General features: G+C 46.4%; 1 protein-coding gene across 1 annotated transcript; it reads right to left on the minus strand.

Annotated features, from left to right (window-relative positions):
* Window positions 1-8,861: 8,861 nt before the first annotated feature.
* LOC143838933 (protein NKG7-like) lies at window positions 8,862-18,250 on the minus strand. Its single transcript, XM_077340827.1, has 5 exons — window positions 18,084-18,250; window positions 15,162-15,366; window positions 12,076-12,216; window positions 10,531-10,653; window positions 8,862-9,193 (listed from the first exon to the last, which is right to left on the minus strand). Exons 2-5 carry the CDS (start codon window positions 15,322-15,324, stop codon window positions 9,153-9,155), a joined length of 468 nt encoding a protein of 155 aa, XP_077196942.1. The 5' UTR covers window positions 15,325-15,366; window positions 18,084-18,250; the 3' UTR covers window positions 8,862-9,152.
* Window positions 18,251-18,527: the final 277 nt, after the last annotated feature.

Consider the following 18,527-nt stretch of genomic DNA (forward strand, 5'->3'; position numbering starts at 1 on the left):
TACAATTCCCAGAAGCCCCTGCCAGCATTCGCTGGCAGGGGCTCCTGGGAATTGTAGTCCATGGACTTCTGGAGGGCCGCAGTTTGACTACCCCTGCACTAGAGCATTGGCCTGGCATCTTGGATGTAATGACATCACTTACTGGTCATGTTGTTATTTTCTTCCTTACCTTGATACAATACTTTTTTAAAAAAAAAAATTATTTATATATAAAGCATTTAGAGGAAGATGAAAAAAGAAAAGACCGACCAGCTAGTAAAGTAGTTATTGATACATATGAGAATATGGTCTGATATTATCTCAAGAAGTATACAGTCAGTTCCCATCGCATATTAACCCTAACCTAACAGTTACTGCTCTCTTTCTTAAGAAAGTCCAGGTAATCGCTCTACTGTTCGTCATATTCTTCCGGTGGTTTCTTATTCACCATGTTAGTGAGTCTTGCCATTTTTGCTAAGTCCGCTAGTTTGTCTAGCCATGTAGAAATAGTTGGGGTCTCAGTCGCCTTCCAGTGCTTCGCCCACACCAACCGTGCCGCCGTAGTTGCACGGAAGAAGAGGATTCTAGATGCAATACTTTTTATTGATGCCAATAAAATACACGTAAACCCTTTTCCTAAGCTAATAGACAAATCCACTTGCCTACATTTTCAATCTTGTCACACAAGATACATGAAAGGGAACTTGCTTTCTGGTTTGTTTATGAAGTGAAAACATAATGCCACCGACCAGAGAGTTTATGTGAGGGCAGTTAACAAACTTAAAGAGCAACTGTTATCAAGAGACTATCCTGTGTCTATTATTGAGAGAGTCCTGCCAGAGCCGATAATTTAGAAAGGGAAACACTATTTAGACCTAAGGGGAATAAAAACAAACAAAAGAGAATAACATGGTCTTTAGATTTTTTACCCGTGGCACCTTCAATTAAGTCTATAGTATAGAAACACATAAGATGGAACATATCTTGAATGGAATTCCAGGCTGTGAAGAAAAGCTTTTAATTGGTTATAGGCATACTAGATCTATAAGACAATGGTTACTGTCTGCAGATCTTAGGATCCATATAGAAACTGCAACCGTTACAAAAAGGCACGTTAAGTGTGGGGACATTAAGGCTCGTAGACTGGCTTTCATCACAAAAACATCTGTAAGAGAAGAACGTAATTTTTGTAAGGGATTGAAAAGGTTCAGCAATTTTACAACAAAAAAATGTAATTTATATCTGCTTATGTCCTTGCAGGAAAAAAAACCTCTAGACAAATAAGAACAAGAATTTTGGAACACATGTCAAGAACCAAGTAGCAGAGGGGCCAATGACAGAACATTTTGGGGAAGCTGGCCACCAAGCAGCAGGCTTACGATTTCTGATCCTGAAAGTACTGCAGAGAACTGAATATAATTATCAGGATATGGATGTTCTTCCGTCTAGCAAAGAAAACAATTTTATTCACAGGTTCCACAGCTTAATTCCACATGGTATAAATCAGACTATTGAAATGAGTTGCTATTTGTGAAAAAAATATTTTTGCAGAATCTTTAATGTTTGCCATTGAAAAAATGGAACTGCATCTTTAAATGTGAACACAAGCAGGTTGAAGTTATCTGACTGCATCGTTCGTTCGTTCGTTCATTCTTTGGACTTTCTTGCCCGCCACTCCAGGCTCGTGCCAGGTTACAAAACAGGTTAGAATCATAGAATCATAGAATCATAGAATCATAGAATCATAGAGTTGGAAGGGGCCATAGAGGCCATCTAGTCCAACCCCCTGCTCAACGCAGGATCAGCCCAGAGCATCCTAAAGCATCCAAGAAAAGTGTGTATCCAACCTTTGCTTGAAGACTGCCAGTGAGGGGGAGCTCACTACCTCCTTAGGCAGCCTATTCCTATTCCAGCCTAATGTTTAAATTAACATTAGCTTTCAGTTAACAGAGTTTGTTATAAAAGGTAACAACCAGTTGTAAGAGAGCAGTTATGATATCAGCAGACTAAGTTTGGTTGCCTAGGTAAGTTTCTGGTGGGGTCTATTAATAAGGCAAGGAGCTCACTTATTTGATTTTCCACAGTGACCTTTGGGAATCAGTTTTGAGCCTTTGCAGCCAGTGTGAGCTCTAACCTGTTTTGATCCCAGCAAATGGAGTTTGTATTTTCAAGGTTAGTACTTTTAACTAAACGTACTTGGTTACTGTTTTTTTCATGATGTATTTCTATGTTTCGGATTCTTTGAAAAAGGCGTTTTGCAGAAAAAGAAGCTTTAACCGGTGGCTTTTGCAATCATCGTTAATTATTACTTTAATTATTATACTGTTTAGCCATTACTGGTTACTATTTTGTTACTATTTGACAACAATGTTTAGAAAAAGTTTTCTCTTGGACCGTTTACGCACTGGGAACTTCACTGCCCCAGCTCTCGTGCAGGAGCAAAAATCGGGGGCAGATGAGGTGCACTGGGCCAAATGCTCCCCCGTGTGGGTGCAGGAAGAAGTGGGGCAACCTGCCATGACTAAAACTCCAGCCTGCAGCCCGGCATGAAACCTCCAGTGCATAAACAGTCTTGGTGTTGTCTTATTTATAGTAATTTTGCTATATGCCCTTCCTACTGGGCTGTTTGGTTCTACAGTATCTAGGTGGTGGCTGGAGATTTCCTGGAATTACAGTTGGTCTCTAGGTTACAGAGATCAATTCCAGTGGAGAAACTGGCTGCCATGGCAAAAGACTGTACAGCTATGGTCCCTCCACCTGTTCAGGCTTTCTGCCCACCCTGAAAAACAATCACCAAGAATTTCCCAACCCAGAGCTAGCAAGGGGCTACTGGACTAGTATGCACCGATGGGCTACACTTCTGGGAATCTACGTATCACCAAGAACCTCTGAACATATCTGCTTGGAGCAAACCCAGGACATGTCCAGGAACAGTATGTTCAGTATATTGTGTAGTTAGGTTCTGAGAAACTCTTGTTTCGTGTCTGACTCACTACAGTTGATGCCTTTTTATGATACCAACAGGAAGTGCCGGGCATACTATTCCCAAAAGAATTGGCCCTTTGTCAAGGCCCTTTAGAGTTACACAGGTCAAGGACAATATGTCTTTCTCCATGCATAACGGCATGATGAATAAGAACAAAGAGTTAAACGTTGATGAGTAAGATTGCTCATAGCGAGCTTGTCAAAAAAACCAACCTGTAATAAGACAGTGCCCTATTTGTTTCTGCATCATAAGGATCAGCTTAATGAGGAAGTTAAACTTGGATGAGATTCCTAATCAGATGTGCAAGTTATTACATGACAGGCCTAGTGCAGTGGTTAAGAGCAGCAGCCTCAAATCTGGAGAACTGCGTCTGATTTCCCAGTCCTCCGCATTCCACCAGCTGGTGACTTTGGATAATCACAGTTTTCTTAGGCCTGTTCTTGGAGAACAGATCTGTTGGAACTCCCTCAACCTCACTAACCTCACAAGGCATCTGTTATGGGGAGAGGAAGGGGTAGACAATTGTAAGCCACTCTGAGATGTTTTTCAGGTAGCAAAAGGTGGGGTACAAAAAAACAGCTCTTTTTCTATATCCTTATGGAAGCAATTAGCTTTACCTGTTTTGTGTCAACCATGCTTGATTATGTTATGTCTTCCCCATAACAACCTATGGATGCGAAAGCTGGACCCTGAACAAGGAAGACAGGAGGAGAATAGATGCCTTCGAATTATGGTGTTGGAGATGAATGCCGTGAATACCATGGGCAGCCAAAGTGACCCACAAGATAGTTTTAGAGAGCAGCAAACCACTATGTCATCAGAAGGGAAGATATTACGGCTAAAGCTCACTTACTTTGGACACATCATGCAATCAAACTCGCTAGAAAAATCATTATTGCTCGGCATGGCCAGCGGCAAAAGGAAACGTGGTCGTCAAAGGATTTGCTGGCTTGACACGATCAAAGCCGATACAGGGATGACCATGAACCAGCTAAAAGAAGCAGTCAGGGACAGGGGCGTATGGCAAAGACTTTCCTACAGAATCGCAGAGGGTCGGACACTGGTGAACGGATAACACCATCATGATGCTTTGTGTTTATTTTTTTTCCCGATGTGATAAATTTTTATGGAGTTGTTGAGACAAGGTACGCTGACTGCCAGATCTTTTAATCAGTACTGGTGCATGCACCAACCATTCTCCAGTGATAGACATTTCCCAGGCTGTCCTTCGAAATGGTCATGTTTCTTGCAACGACACACCCAAGGACGTTTTCATGCTCTCTGTACAGTGATAGAACACTGCGAGTTGGTTGAAGGGACGAATATGCAAAGCTGCCCTATCCCAAGTCAGATCACTGGGCTTCTGAGGTTCATTTTGTCTACGACTGACAGTGGCTTTCTAAGGCATGAAAAACACAGGTGCATTCCTGGTAGGTTTTCTTTTTCTTTTGACCTTTTATCCCGCTTTCACTGTGTACACGTGGCAGGTCTTTCTTTTTCGTTCTGCATGGATTTTTCCTCCCCAAAGCACACGGTTCACTTTCCATTCACTGTTTCCCTGTGTTTTCTAGAGTGGTTTTACGGTGGTTTTCCCCGCTGCTTCTCTTTTAGAGCAAAAGTAATTCAAAGGCATAACAATTCCTTTGGATTCTTTCCCATCTTTCCTTGCCCCTGGGAAGCCTCTGCTCCACTACCCAAATTATGCAGCATGGTTGGCATCTTGTTATTGCTCAGTTTCACACTGGGCATGATTTTTAAGTAAAGTAAAATAAAGTCGTCATCTTGGAAGAACATACATGGTTTTTCCCTGGATACATGCACAGAAAAAAATTCAGACCATTTCGGATTTGGCTGGAATTGGTTCGACTGATTCTGAAATGGTCTGAACTTTTTTCTGTGAACTTGCCTCTCCCTCTCCCCCTGCCTTTCCAGACAGCAGATCTTTGCTACCTGAGAAAGCAGGGGGGAGGGCATTTGAAGGGCACACCAAGCAACTGATCTGTCACGATCAGCTGCTTGGCACAGCCTTTAAATGCCTCCTGCCCCCACCTTCTCAGGTGCTCCCTGGGAAGGCAGTGGGGGAGAGATGGTTCATCAAGCAGCTGATCTATCATGAACTTCTTTTCCCGATTGGGGCCTGGACAACTGCAGCATCCACACACTCATTCCTGGCCTCTGAGAATCCTTTCCAAGATACTAGATACTGGAGGTACCCCCTATGTAGACAAAGATCCAAGACACCAGGAAGCGCATTATAGGAGCATGTGGGAAGATGCCAGTCATGCAGAGGGGGAGCTTTCTTCAGTAAACTAACATGGGAAATGATGTATTTTCTAGTAAGTTGGAAGAAGTTCTCCGGGGCGGCCACCTCTTTGACCATTTCCAGCACCTGAAAAGGGCAGATAAACTTGTAACATCAATTTTTAGTGGAAATATACACCAGGTCCCTTTTCTGCAGCTTGGGATCAGAAGACCTCTTGTTGCCAAGGGTTGCACCAAAATTGCCTAACTGACACAGCCTAATCTTCCAGAGCTGTGGGCCTCTGACCCAATTCTCCAGTGTGGGTGTCTGGGTGTGAGAGCTGGGAACAGCTGTGGCTTGTAACCATAGATTACCTCGAGGCGTCATTGTATGTGTATTCTGCCAGAGGGAGCATTGATATCTCTCAAAGACATGATTGATGCTTTTGCCATACCATGCAACCTGTCACTTGTGCATTGCTGTCTTTCCTGTAAGCCCCTTTGATCTTGGAGTTAGTCACTCTAATTTAGATCTTAGGTGTGGATCTAGTGGGCCTGTTCTTCCTCCCTCCCTTCCCTGGCCATTTTGTCAACCAAGAGGTGGTAAAGAGGCTTCGTGTCCAAACCATTTGGTGCTGGGTGGTGCAAAGAGTAGATAAGGGGGTGGTTGGGTTAGAATCCCCAGTCTTAGCGAGGACCCCATGATGATGTAGTCATTATTCCTTTGAAGAAGAAAGGTTGGTTCTTATGTAGCACTTTTCTTCACCAGGAAAAGTCTCAAAGCGGCTTACATTCACCTTCCCTTTCCTCTCCCCACAACAGACACCCCGAGAGGAAGGTGAGGCTGAGAGAGCCCTGATATTACTGAAGAACAGAATTGGTACTTATGAGCTGCTTTTCTCTACCCGAAGGAGTCTAAAAGTGGCTTACAGTCACCTTCCCTTTCCTCTCCCCACAACAGACACCCAGTGAGGTGGGTGAGGCTGAGAGAGCCCTGATATTCCTACTCGGTCAGAACAGCTTTATCAGTGCTGTAGTGAGCCCAAGGTCACCCAGCTTGCTGCATGTGGGGGAGTGCAGATTAGATGTCCGCACTCCTAACTGCTACACCAAGCTGGCTCTTTAATAAAAACTTTCATTTCTCAAACGAAGCCTGTTTGTTGGGAGTAATTGGAGACTCTCGCAATACCCAGTCATCCTGCTGATAATGTGTGAAGCAACTCAAATACTGTTCCAGCACCTGACTGACACATTTGCTCTGCCCATTGCTGGCTGTGTGAAAAGCAGAGATCAGACTTTGGTCAATCTCCATCAACTTCAGGATACGCTTCCAGAAGCTGGCAATAAATTGCACCCCGGCTTGAGCTTATCTTATCTGATAAGGAGTTGAGCTTCAACACATGCTGAACAAAGAGCTCAGCCAACTTCTGGGTGGAGGACAGGGAAAAACATGGCATGAAATACGTTTGTTCCAAAACAGGTCCTCCACCACCCAAATAGCTGTTTTGCCAAGGCTGGTGGGTAGATTAGATCTAAAGACCATGGAAATAGCCAGCCAAGAGCAGTGCAGGGTCTTCTTATCACACTGAACTATATGTCTACAAAAACCTGGACACCAGAATTGCCTGCGAACCAGGTTGTAGGATTTCAGAAAATGAAAGTGCCCAGCAGCCTTGCTATTGGGGCAAGTCTCTAGGAATATTCTGAACTGTAATGGGGTCTATTTCAATCCCCTGTGTGGAAACCCTATAGCTTAAGTAGTCAATGTGCTCCTGGTGGAAAGCACATTTAGACAATTTAGCATATCGCTGGCTCTCGAGTAATTGCTTCGGAACCTCCCTTACTAGAAGAGCGTTGTCCTCCATGTTTTGCTATAAATCAGATCATCATCACATAAAAAAAACAACCCCCTGTATAGTAGATCCCTCAGTCAATTATATTCATGAACACAACCGGGGCCCCTCTAAGGCTGAAAGGCATAAACAGGTACACAAAGTGTCCCATGGGGTGTTAAAAGCTGTTTTCCATTTATCCCATGCTAAATTCTTATTCTGAAGTATGCTTCCCTTAGGTCTAATTTTGTGAAAACCTTGCCCCTCTCCCCCTAGGTTCCCCAACAGGTTATTGATCAAAGGGATTGGGTAGGCACTGGAACTCAATGTGGTGTTAATGGACCAATATTCTGTGCACAGGTAGAGGGAACCGGAACTGCCATGGATGAAGTCACCACGTATCAAATTCTTTCACAAAATGTTCCTTAACCCCTCTAGCAATCCCTGGCTCATATTGTAGATCTTCACTTTGGGGAACACCACATCCAGCTTCAGCTCAATCGAACATCCCAAACTCTGTGGAGAGGTAGCTGGTTGCACTCTGTCTCCTCAAACGCCTCTTGCAAGTCCCAATAGCATTCTGGTAGCTCCTCCAACTCTGCTATCGATGCCCCCACTCGTACCCGAGAATACCTCGAAGCTACCTCGCAGCCCACTTTAGTGAGATCGGCTAGTTTGGAGCCGATCAGGTGACCTGAACATTTTGGAAGGGAAAACACCAGGGCTCCTTCATCCCATAAAAAGAGCAGATTGTGGAGCTTGAGTCACTCATTCTCAAGATCATGGGGTAAACAGCTATGGAGGCCACTGTTATACTGCTAGTCTCTCAGTGTCGCCCAGTGATCAAAAAGAAAGTCTCTATCCCATCCACAATTGCCCTGCCCAACCGGTTTCCCATTCATTAACTCAGAAATCAGTGGTTTGGTGAGTTAGTTAGACTTGTGTCCTTATCCTTCCACTATGGTGGGGCTGATCAGGCAGATGCTGCATCCAGACTCCAGCACCCCCCAGATGGTCAACTGGGCCCCTGTGCGCTCATTCACATAGGTCATAGAAACTAGGGGGGGCGCCAAATCACTCACTGCATCTAGAGCTCCTTGTCTCAACCTGCTGTTTGGCACTGGCAGAGTCAATATGGGGTGGTTTGCCAGTGCCTTCCCCAGTCATTACCGTTTACCCCCCAGCAAGCTGGGTACTCATTTTACCGACCTTGGAAGGATGAAAGGCTGTTATATAATTATTAATACTTACTGGAAGCTAGATCCCTTCATGGGCTCTCCCAATCCCCTTGGGACCCCAACTCATACCTTGAGACTGTTTTCCAGTCTGTGCTCCCAGACATCATGTTCCCATGCTCCTCCCAACCTTGGGAGCACAGAATACCCCCAAGCTCAAGGTCTGAGATGAAACAGGCATGAAATAAGAGTGCATCCAGACTCCTGCATCCTGGGAAAGGGTCACAACTTCAGGGTTAGTTTCCCAGTCAGGGCAAGGCATGCTGGGAGAGTGGTCAAGACTTTGGCCAAGGTAAACCAGGCCACCACCCCACAGGCAGTACGAATTCCCAAGACCCATAGGAACCCTCAAGCTGCTGCAAGAATAAAACCAAAATCCCAAACCAAAACATGGCAGGATCGGAACGGATTGTCACCAATGGCTGAATTGTCCAGGAAGGCAATGTAGGGCAATGTGTGTCACATGCATGAGAAGACGTCTGTGGAAGGTCATTGTGTGAGGGATACCAGCTTAGAGCATGAATGGACAGAGACTTGGAAAGTGGCAGAGATAATATTTGTGAAAATTAGAGGTCAATTTGAAAAGGCTGATATACCACCAAACTCAAGTTCATTTCAAACGGCAGAAAGAAACTCATTCAGAGAAAAAAAAGTTATTTCCTCAAAGATCTCTTGTGCTTTATAGACAGGAATGGGCAAAGAAATGGAAGGGTATCTGAATTCGGAGCCAGTCTTCTGCCTTCAAAAGTACAAGCTGCTTTTGGGAAAGAAAAAATTGGCCTAAGTCCACTCAACCCCAATACAGGTTATGCTGGAGCCCCACACTGCCAACAGAACTCTGGACATCATCTCCAAGGCAGAATGGTCTTCCTCCTGCATTCACATCACTCTCCCGGCGAGTATTTGGAAAGCAAGCCCACCTGTCCAGAGAGAAAAGCCATGTGACTGGGGTAGAAGATGAGATAGCATCACTGGAAGTATCTGGACCTCCAGCCTCCAGGGGTCTCCCTCTTTGTGTCCCTGGAATCAACTTCTGACCCGCCATGTTGGTGTACCCCAATATAAATCTACGGTGTAGCCTCATTTGGAACACTGGGGACAGTTCTAGACACTACAGCTTAAGAAAAGATATAGCATTGGGAAAGATGCAGAAAAGGGCATCTAATATGCTTAAGGTGGTGGAACCATGTTCCCTGTGAGGAAAGATTAATGAGGTTAGGGTTCTAGCTTGGAGAAACGACGACTGAGGGGGTGACATGACAGAGCTTTACAAAACTATGCATGGGATAGAGAAGGCAGAGGAATTGTCCAACCAGAAGTGTCCTCAAACCACTAATGCCTACTAATAAACGAGAGTTTATTTACGGTAGAATTCATGGGCTCCTGAACATATAAGTTAGTCTTAAATTTGGGCATGTGGTATTTTGGTGATTCAAGAGGCCAACATAGGGCTGCCAGGCATTCTGCTATCATGGAAGACTTCTAACTGGCAGATTTCTAGACTCCATTCCTGGCCTAAGGGAGGCTCGCCTGGCCTCGACTAGGGCCAGGGCCTTTTCGGTCCTGGCCCCTACCTGGTGGAGTGAGCGCCTGGTGGAGCTGCGGGCCCTCGAAGAGCTTTCTGCTTTCTGAAGGGCCTGCAGAACAGAGCTCTTCCACCAGGTCTATGGTCAGGACCAGTGCTAGAGTCATGTTGGGGCCCCCTCTCTGGTTGGAGCGATATCCTCTAGCTCTGAACATCATAACCCAGACTACCTCTGATAGTTATAACATCGAGCAGGGACTTGCCATCTGGATACTGGATTTTAATGGGGTTTTAATGGGCAATTGTTTTATTGCATTATGTTTTATTGTACCACAATTCTGGGATTATGTAACCCGCCACAAGCCAATTGGGAGTAGTGGGCTAAACATCAAAATAATAAATAAATAAGTGACAGCAGGAAAAAGGAATTAAAAAAAAAATCAGCAGAAACCATAGAGTTCCTGGTGATTCCTAGAACTACCTTACACTACTTCTGTGTTTCCCCTGAAAGTGATGTCATAGCATGACAACCATGCACCCCGATCTCCCTACCCCAACCCAGATTACACGGGGAAGGATTTCTCTTCTGGTGCATCATAAAATATCGTATATCTAGGAAGACTCCTTGATATTGAAGCATGACCATGTGGTAATGAGACATACCGGAGAGGTCTAATAAGTGTATGGGAGTGTTGGGGGCAGTAAATACATCCCTGTTTGGCACATACTCACTCGTTAGCAGGAACAGAGGGCCAGAGGCCCATCCTACAGCAAGGGACCATCCATATTGCCCAAATCTGAAGTTATGATTGTACACTCCTGTGAAAATGGACATGGCGACCAGGGCACAAAGACCTAGGAGTGGAAGAAGAGATATATCCCTTAGGATCTACTTATGCCTGCAAAGCTCCTATTTACCCTACTAGAGAGCTGACCTGATGGAATTATATGTGGGATGTCATAAAATCAACCCCCTCCCCCACCACCACCACAAGAAGATCCCTGTTGGATCAGACCAACAGTCCATCTCGTCCACTCCAGTGCATGTCTTGCTCACCGGTGTAAGTGGAGAGTCAATTTTTTGAGGACTGATTTGACTGCTGACTGAACAGTGCATGGTGGTTTGCTAGGTTGCTTCATGGTAGCCCTTCTGAATGCTGCAGTATGGTGCAAGCGCCTTTTTCATCGGCGGTGAGCACCATTTTCCCAGCCCTGCTATCAGAGGGTTTCTGAGAACTTTTTTTTTTTTAAACTGGTCATTACTTTGTGAAGGGTTCAGTGTTCCAGTGCTTCAGTCTGTGAATTCTCAGCTTTGGTCTTTTAGATGTTAAGTCACTAGTTCTTTTCTTTGTGGAGTTATAAGGGGAAAGATGCAGTACAGTTCTCCCCTTATAAACCTGCAAAGAACAAGGCTAGAGAGATTTTTTTGAAATGAAAATAAGAGAGAAAGAAAATTGTCCAACTCAAGGTGTCCACTCAAGGTGTTCTCAAACCACTAATACCTGTTAATAAACGTTGAGAGTTTATTTACTGAAGAATTCACAGGCTCCTGAACAGTTTTCTATTGCCCCAGAGGGTCAGACCAGAATCAATGGGCTGATATTAATTGAAAAGAATCTTCGACTAAACATCTGGAAGACGTTCCCGACAGAGTGGTTCCTCAGTGGAACAGGCTTCTCAGGAGTTGGTGGGTTCTCCTTCTTTGGAAGTTTTAAGCAAAGTCAGGGGTAGTCAAACTGCAGCCTGCCAACTGTCCATGGACTACAATTCCCATGAGCTCCTGCCAGCGAACGCTGGCAGGGTCTCATGGGAATTGTAGTCCATGGGCATCTGGAGGACCACAGGTTGACTACCCTGGTCTCATTGAAGCAAACAGCTTGTCTGCATTGGACGGTGCAAAAACAACATAACTTTGGCTCATGGGAATTGTAGTCCATGGACATTTGGAGCGCCGCAGTTTGACTACCCCTGGGCTAGATGGTCATCTGACAGAAATGCTGATTTTATGAATTTAGGCAGATTGTGAGTGGGTGGGCAGGTAGTTGTGGGTTCGTGCCTTGTGCAGGGCGTTGGACTAGATCACCCTGGAGGCCCCTTCCAACTCTACGATTCTATGAAAGCTATGAGGTCAGTAGTTTGCACGCTGCGTGAGAGCGTCCCGAATCCACTGTCCGTCTATTGATCAAGGTCTACTGTTACGCGAGAAGAAGAAAGGCGCCTTCCTCTCAGTACGGAAATTGGTTCATCTTCACATGGCAACCCTCTTTGATGGACTACCTGCCACCAAGCTGGCCACGGCTGCGATCTTGGCTGCTGGGACGGAGGAGGAGCGGCAAACCAAGGCCCAGAGCACAAAAACGGAGACGATGCCGGCGAAAAGCCCCACGAACAGGAAGAAACGAGTGGCATGGATATAGCCTACAGCAAACCGGAAAAGAGAGAAAAAGGGAAGGAGATCATGTGTCTCAATCGGTAGGCAATACAGGATGTCACAGGAGGAGGCAGCTTCTGCACCCGGCAGGGCGGAACCCGTTGCCGGCTGCAGTGGGGGAACAGACCAGGTGGAATTGCAAGGAAAGAGGAATTTCCTTCCTCTTTCCTTGCAACTAACTGCACAGTGGCTCATGTCTTGGGTTGCTCTGCAGCACCTGGACCCTTGAGGGAGGGTTGGGGGACTAAGACTACTTACCAGGTGTTCTGACCATAGGGCTCCTGACAATTCCTAAAAGTACCTAGAGGTGAAGAGGATGGCTCCTGCAATGGGGGGGGGGGCGATGACGATGACCCTGCTCTTGCAATAGCCTTGACCTGGATAGCCCAGGAGAACCCGATCCTATCATCTCTCCCCAGATGAGACCTGAGGACCACCTAGTTTTACAGCTCAGCTCCAGGGGACAGAGATCAATCCCCTGGAGAAAATGGTGGCTTTGGAGTGTGGACACTATAGCATTAGACTCCACCGGGGTCCCTCCCTGCCCCAACTTGACGGAGTAGGGGTTGAACTTTTCACTTTTGTTATGCTATGAAATGCTGCAATTCCTACGGTGCCCATTCAATGGTTAAACATTTTTTGTGACAGTGCAAAGTTCTGTAATATCCAGTAATGTTTTCTTCTTCTTCTTCTTCTTCTTCTTCTTCTTCTTCTTCTTCTTCTTCTTCTTCTTCTTCTTCTTCTTCTTCTTCTTCTTCTTCTTCTTCTTCTTCTTCTTCTTCTTCTTCTTCTTCTTCTTCTCTGTAACTTGGCTTTTGGAATTATTTCTTAATCCAAATGGCCTTGATTGTGAGACGGATATACTTGACTGTCTCTTGAAATGCTGCCAGTATGGCCTATGCTGATGTGTTAAGCTGCACTCTTTCCAAGGCCAGTGGAAGTAACTGGAATTGTTGATACTAAACCACTGGAGTTTGGCGGAGGGCTGGGAGGAACGGAAAATTGCCTTTTGGGGCCTTTCCGGTGACTTTGCAAAATGGCAAAGGGTGGTCCAGGTGGGATGTGCAAAGGGTGGAGACCTTAGGTTATTGGTTTGACCCGTAGGGGCATCACTTTTACCCACCTCTGATGAAAAGTTATATAATTTCATGTATCTCTATCGTTTGATGCACAGGCTCTTTTGGGATCATCTTTTGTTCTTCTGCAGTTGAATAAAATCATAAAAGGTGTTCCAGTCTAGTGGTCACTATATTTGGGCACTACAAAATGCTCGGACCAGTCCCAGGCCTCTCAAACTCCTTCCTACTCCCAGCTCCACCCCCAAAGTCTCCATCAGGTTACTCTTCATTTCAAGATGGTTATTCATTTTCAGTGTATTACATATTCTTTAGGCACAGTTTCTCACAGCTTGTACTTGCCTCTCAGCCTTGGGGTTTCAAGCTGGAGGTCATTCAAGCCCTAGATATGGTCAGAAGCGCTATGCTTCTGCCAGGCTTCAGTCCCAACAAGGTACTGCTGTGTTAACTTGCTTGCTCTCTGTAAACTCAGTCTTTTGCACCAAGTCAAGGATTCGTGTTTTCGAGCAATCGGAAGAAACCTCACGGAGATGAGTATTAACAACCACAGCCTAATATGTTTAGGTCTGTGAGTTTTGCTGGAAAGTTGCTGTGGATTTGGGAGTGGATCCTGGGGAGGGCAAGGTTTGGGGAGGGGAGAGGCCTCAGTTGGATATAATACCATAAAGTCCACCGTGCAAAGCACCTCTTTTCTCCAAACGAACTGACCTCTGTGGTCTTGAGATCAGCTGTAGGAGTGTGGGAGCTCCATGCCCACCTGGAGGTTGGCAACCCTAGTTCGTACACTGCACTCTGGAAATTTCTAGCTGGGCCCGCGCAAAGCAAAAAGCAAAAAGCAAAAAGCAAAAAGCAAAAAGCAAAAAGCAAAAAGCAAAAAGCAAAAAGCAAAAAGCAAAAAGCAAAAAGCAAAAAGCAAAAAGCAAAAAGCAAAAAGCAAAAAAGCAAAAAGCAAAAAGCAAAAAAGCAAAAAGCAAAAAAGCAAAAAGCAAAAAGCAAAAAACGGATTCAGCTTGATTCGGCACGAATCTGATTCAACTGAATCATCCAATTCAGGTTCAGGGTCTCAAACCTCATTGTATTACTGGAAACCAACGTGGTTTCTCTCTGAAATGATCTTCCCCTGTCCGGTCAGTCATGTCTGCCATGGGAGTCGCATCCTTAGAATTTAATTCTCAGGGACCTTCAGTCCCATCCGAACAGGAAGCGGTGCAGGGAGCTGGTGTATGAACCACTGGCAAAAGAAGCTTAGGTGCCAGTTAGCTGAGAAGGGTGGTCCTGGGTTAGCTCTGTGGACATGCCGCCATTGTAAGTAGTAAGTTCCTACCTGGGGATTCCTTTAAGCCAGGGGTAGTCAAACTGCGGCCCTCCAGATGCCCATGGACTACAATCCCCATGAGCCCCTGCCAGCGAATGCTGGCAGGGGCTCATGGGGATTGTAGTCCATGGACATCTGGAGGGCCGCAGTTTGACTACCCCTGCTTTAAGCTATGTTGTGGAGGAGGGAAGGATTCCATCAGGGACCTCTGCAGTACTGGGGATGGGGACACGGGAACCTTCCTTCCCTGCATTCTATTTTGAGTTAGAAAAACAGAATGGGTGGAGGCAGGACCCCAACCTCCCCTACTCAGTGGTGGCCCCAGGTAGTGCTGTTTCCTTGAGGCTCAGCATTCAAAATGGCGGCTTGTGTCCATGGGGCGAGCCCTGGGACGCACATCTTGCACATGTGTAGCCTGTCTGGGCACATAATCAGTTTCTCTGATGCATCAACCGGGGACATCTCAGCAAAATGGCACTGTGGGAGTGGGGGGGGGGACCCCTGCTCTAGTCACCTTCTTCTAAGACAGGGAAGTGCTTACCGTGCACATCCATCCCATAGGCCTGGCAGATGACCCCTTGGCAAACTTGCCACAGGCCTGTGTGGTCTGGGCCTGTCACCCAGTAGTCCGAGACCAGGGCAGCAAGGAGCAGGCTGAGGCCGATGGAACCGAAGACGGCAGTGCCAATGTGCAGGGCGCCCATTCTGAGAGGTTGTCTGGTCTGGACGGCAGAGCTGAGGGGAACCTAGAGAGGGCAAGAGGGCAAGGTTTAGCCACAGCCAGCCTCCCCTCAGAAAGCAGAGAGATGCCAACAGAAGGGGTTATCCTAAGCGTTGACATATGAAATGGGTCTCCTCCTTTGCCCTGCCCTCCCCCACCAGCATCTAAGTTTTATCGATGAGGTGGCAAGCAAGAAGCTCATGGTCTACCTTGTCAAACGCTGATAAGAGCAGCGCTCATCCACCTCGGTCCTCCTCGGTCACCAGAGATCATCGATCGGATTGACTAGAGCTGTCTCCACCCTATGTCCAGGGCAGAAACCTGACTGGAATGCCTCCAGAACCAATGCTTCATCCAGGAATGCTAGCAGCTCGTCTGTGGCAGCCTTTTTCAACCACCTTCCCTTGAAATGGGTGGTGCGATCCAGGATAGTGACTACCTGGGTCCAGCAATGGTTTCTTCAACAAGGGAGAGGTGAATGCCTCTTTCAAACCATCTGGGAGGGCCCTTCCTACCTTCTCGCTGCCTGTTTTTAGGAGCCATGAGGAGCAGGGGTCTAGAGCAGGGGTAGTCAACCTGTTCGCAATAGGAAAGAGATCATCAAGCTGCCAACAGCTACCATACAGAGTCTTGCAAGGAGCAGTCTTCTCTCCAATCCTGTTTAAGATCTTCATGCATAATCCTGTTTAAGATCTTCAACTGGTATGGAAATTCAGGCTGGGATGTCATCAATATGCAGATGACATCCAGCTCTTCCTCCTGATGGATGACTGCCCTGATTCTCCACTAGAAGCATTAGCCAGCTACCTGGAAGTGGTGACAGGGTGGCTCAAGTAGAGTCGTCTGAAGCTCAACCCTTCCAAGACGGAGGTCCTATGGCTGGGCACAGGAAGGGTCCAAGCGAGGAAGCATGCCTACCCAACCTGGATGGAGTGCCAAGCCAAACTACTATGCCAAGCCAAACTACTAGCACCCTACTTGGCCCTGGAGTACTTAGCCACAGCGATCCATGCGGCGGTCACCTCTAGACTGGACTTCTGCTACTTGCCTGTACAGGTCTGCCCTTAGCCTGGAAACTACAGATGGTCCAAAATACAGTGGCCAGGCTCCTCACAACATCACCATGGAGGTCCCACATCCGGTCAATCCTTCAACTGCATTGGCTACCGGTTGAATAACAGATCAGGATGAAGGTTCTGGTCATCACCTTCAAGGCCATACATGGTCAGGGCTCAGTGTACCTGAGAGAGTGCCTCTCTGCCTACACCCCTCAAAGAGCATTGTGCTCTGTCACCTCCAACCAGCTAATCCCCAAGGAAGCCCGCTTGACTTCAGCCGTGGCCAGAGCCTTCTCTGACCTAGCCCCCACCTGATGGAAAAAGCTCCCGGAGGAGGAGATCAGGGCCCTGACGGATCTAAAACAGTTCTACAGAGCCTGCAAAAGGGAGCTCCTCCACCAGGTGTTTGGTTGAAGTCTCTGTCCTAACCCCCACCTGATGGAAAAAGCTCCCTGAGGAGATCAGGAGGAGATCAGGGCCCTGACAGACCTAAAACAGTTCCGCAGGGCCTGCAAAAGGGAGCTCCTCCGCCAGGCGTTTGGTTGAAGTCAGCTGGAACCAACAACACCCACTGGGCCCCTGAGCCTTCCTCCCAGGAATCCATGCACTTGACTCAGACAACCATGGACCTCTTTGATTGTTGTTCTGTTGGATTGTCATTCCCCTGTTTTTATCATCACCCTGACTGTTCTTCTATTCAATATGAAAAACTGGTTGTGATGTATAGTTTCTTTGTGTTCCATGTCAACTGCCCTGAGCCTCAGGGGCAAGTGGTATACAAATGCAATAAATAAATAAATAAATAAATACATTTTAGGCAAGAACATTCCTGCAGTAAAATGGAAGCTGTGTCCCTTGCTCATCTCCAAGGATGCCGTTATCATCTGCTTCAGCCCCCAGAATTTAGTCCATCCCTTGAACCACTGTACTGCCCAGCCTCCCTTGGGTACCTCTGCATTTCGCTGTTGTGAGGAGCAAAGAGTTTGGACCACCCATAACTTAAGCTTTTTAGTACTGAGTGCAGAATCCCCAAAACTGAAACTAGCAAGCAGAACTGACAGCCCCACTTGTATGGAAGGAAGTCCTTGGGACTTTTTAACCATCGCAACCAACAAGAAGAAGAAGAGTTGGCTTCTATACCCCACTTTTCACTGCCCGGAGGTGCCTCAAAGTGGCTTGCAATCCACTTCCCTTCCTCTCCCCACAACAGGACCTCTGTGAGGTAGGTGGAGATGAGAGAGCTCTAAGAGAACTGCTCTGTGAGAACAACTCTAGCAGGATTGTGACTAGTCCAAGATCACTCAGCTGGCTTCATGTGGAGGAGTGGGGAATCTCATCCAGTTTGCCGGATTAGAAGCTGCCACGCTTAATCTAGCGACCAGGAGGAAAAAGTGATATCCCCAAAAGCCCACACAAGCATTTCTTCACCCCTTAATAAGTATATCCTCCTTTCCTGTTGGACAGAACAAATTGCAAGCAACCATCTAATGTCCCAAGAGCTCTGTGGGGTAGGAAGGATGACTGCAGCTTACTTATTTTTTTTTATATTCCTGGTTAGAAAGAAAAAGAGGAATGCATGCATTGTGCAGGGAAACAGCTGAAAAGGTTAAGAGGTATTAGAAGAAAGAATTCTGCTTTTCTCCTGGCTTTAGCCTGACACCAAACAACGTCTTCATAAACTTACCTTGAGATGTCTCTGCCTTAATTCTGCTTCTACATAATCTCAAAATTCACCTGCTGGTGAAAAAAAGGCAGTTTTCCCTTCCCTTTAAAAGAAATATCTACAGTTGCCTCTTCTTATCTGGCACAGAAGTGCCTTCCCCTTTATTCAAAAGAGGCTGGCATGCTCTGAGAAAATTATCCACAACCAGCGCCCACAACAGTGGCTTTTATCCAGAGCAGACTCCTCCTCCTACCCAAATCCAGCTAGGCATGGCCCTCACTGTCCAGTTTGCAAACAGCACACTTTCCCTAGGTAGAAGAAGAAGAAGAAGAAGAAGAAGAAGAAGAAGAAGAAGAAGAAGAAGAAGAAGTCTCAAAGCAAAGGAGTCTCAAAGCAGCTTACATTCACCTTCCCTTTCCTCTCCCCACAACAGACACCCTGTGAGGGAGGGGAGGCTGAGAGAGC

The sequence above is a fragment of the Paroedura picta genome, chromosome 5 (assembly GCF_049243985.1).
Source record: "Paroedura picta isolate Pp20150507F chromosome 5, Ppicta_v3.0, whole genome shotgun sequence".
NCBI classification, from domain to species: Eukaryota; Metazoa; Chordata; class Lepidosauria; order Squamata; family Gekkonidae; genus Paroedura; species Paroedura picta.

What these genes read in the sequence shown, in the direction of transcription:
- LOC143838933 (XM_077340827.1), bottom strand. Translation starts at nt 15,324, where the DNA reads ATGGGCGCCCTGCACATTGGCACTGCCGTCTTCGGTTCCATCGGCCTC. An exon ending in CTATGGGATGGATGTGCACG is followed by an intron (nt 12,217 to 15,161) that starts GTAAGCACTTCC and finishes GGTTTGCTGTAG; the next exon opens with GCTATATCCATGCCACTCGT. An exon ending in CGTGGCCAGCTTGGTGGCAG is followed by an intron (nt 10,654 to 12,075) that starts GTAGTCCATCAA and finishes TTCCACTCCTAG; the next exon opens with GTCTTTGTGCCCTGGTCGCC.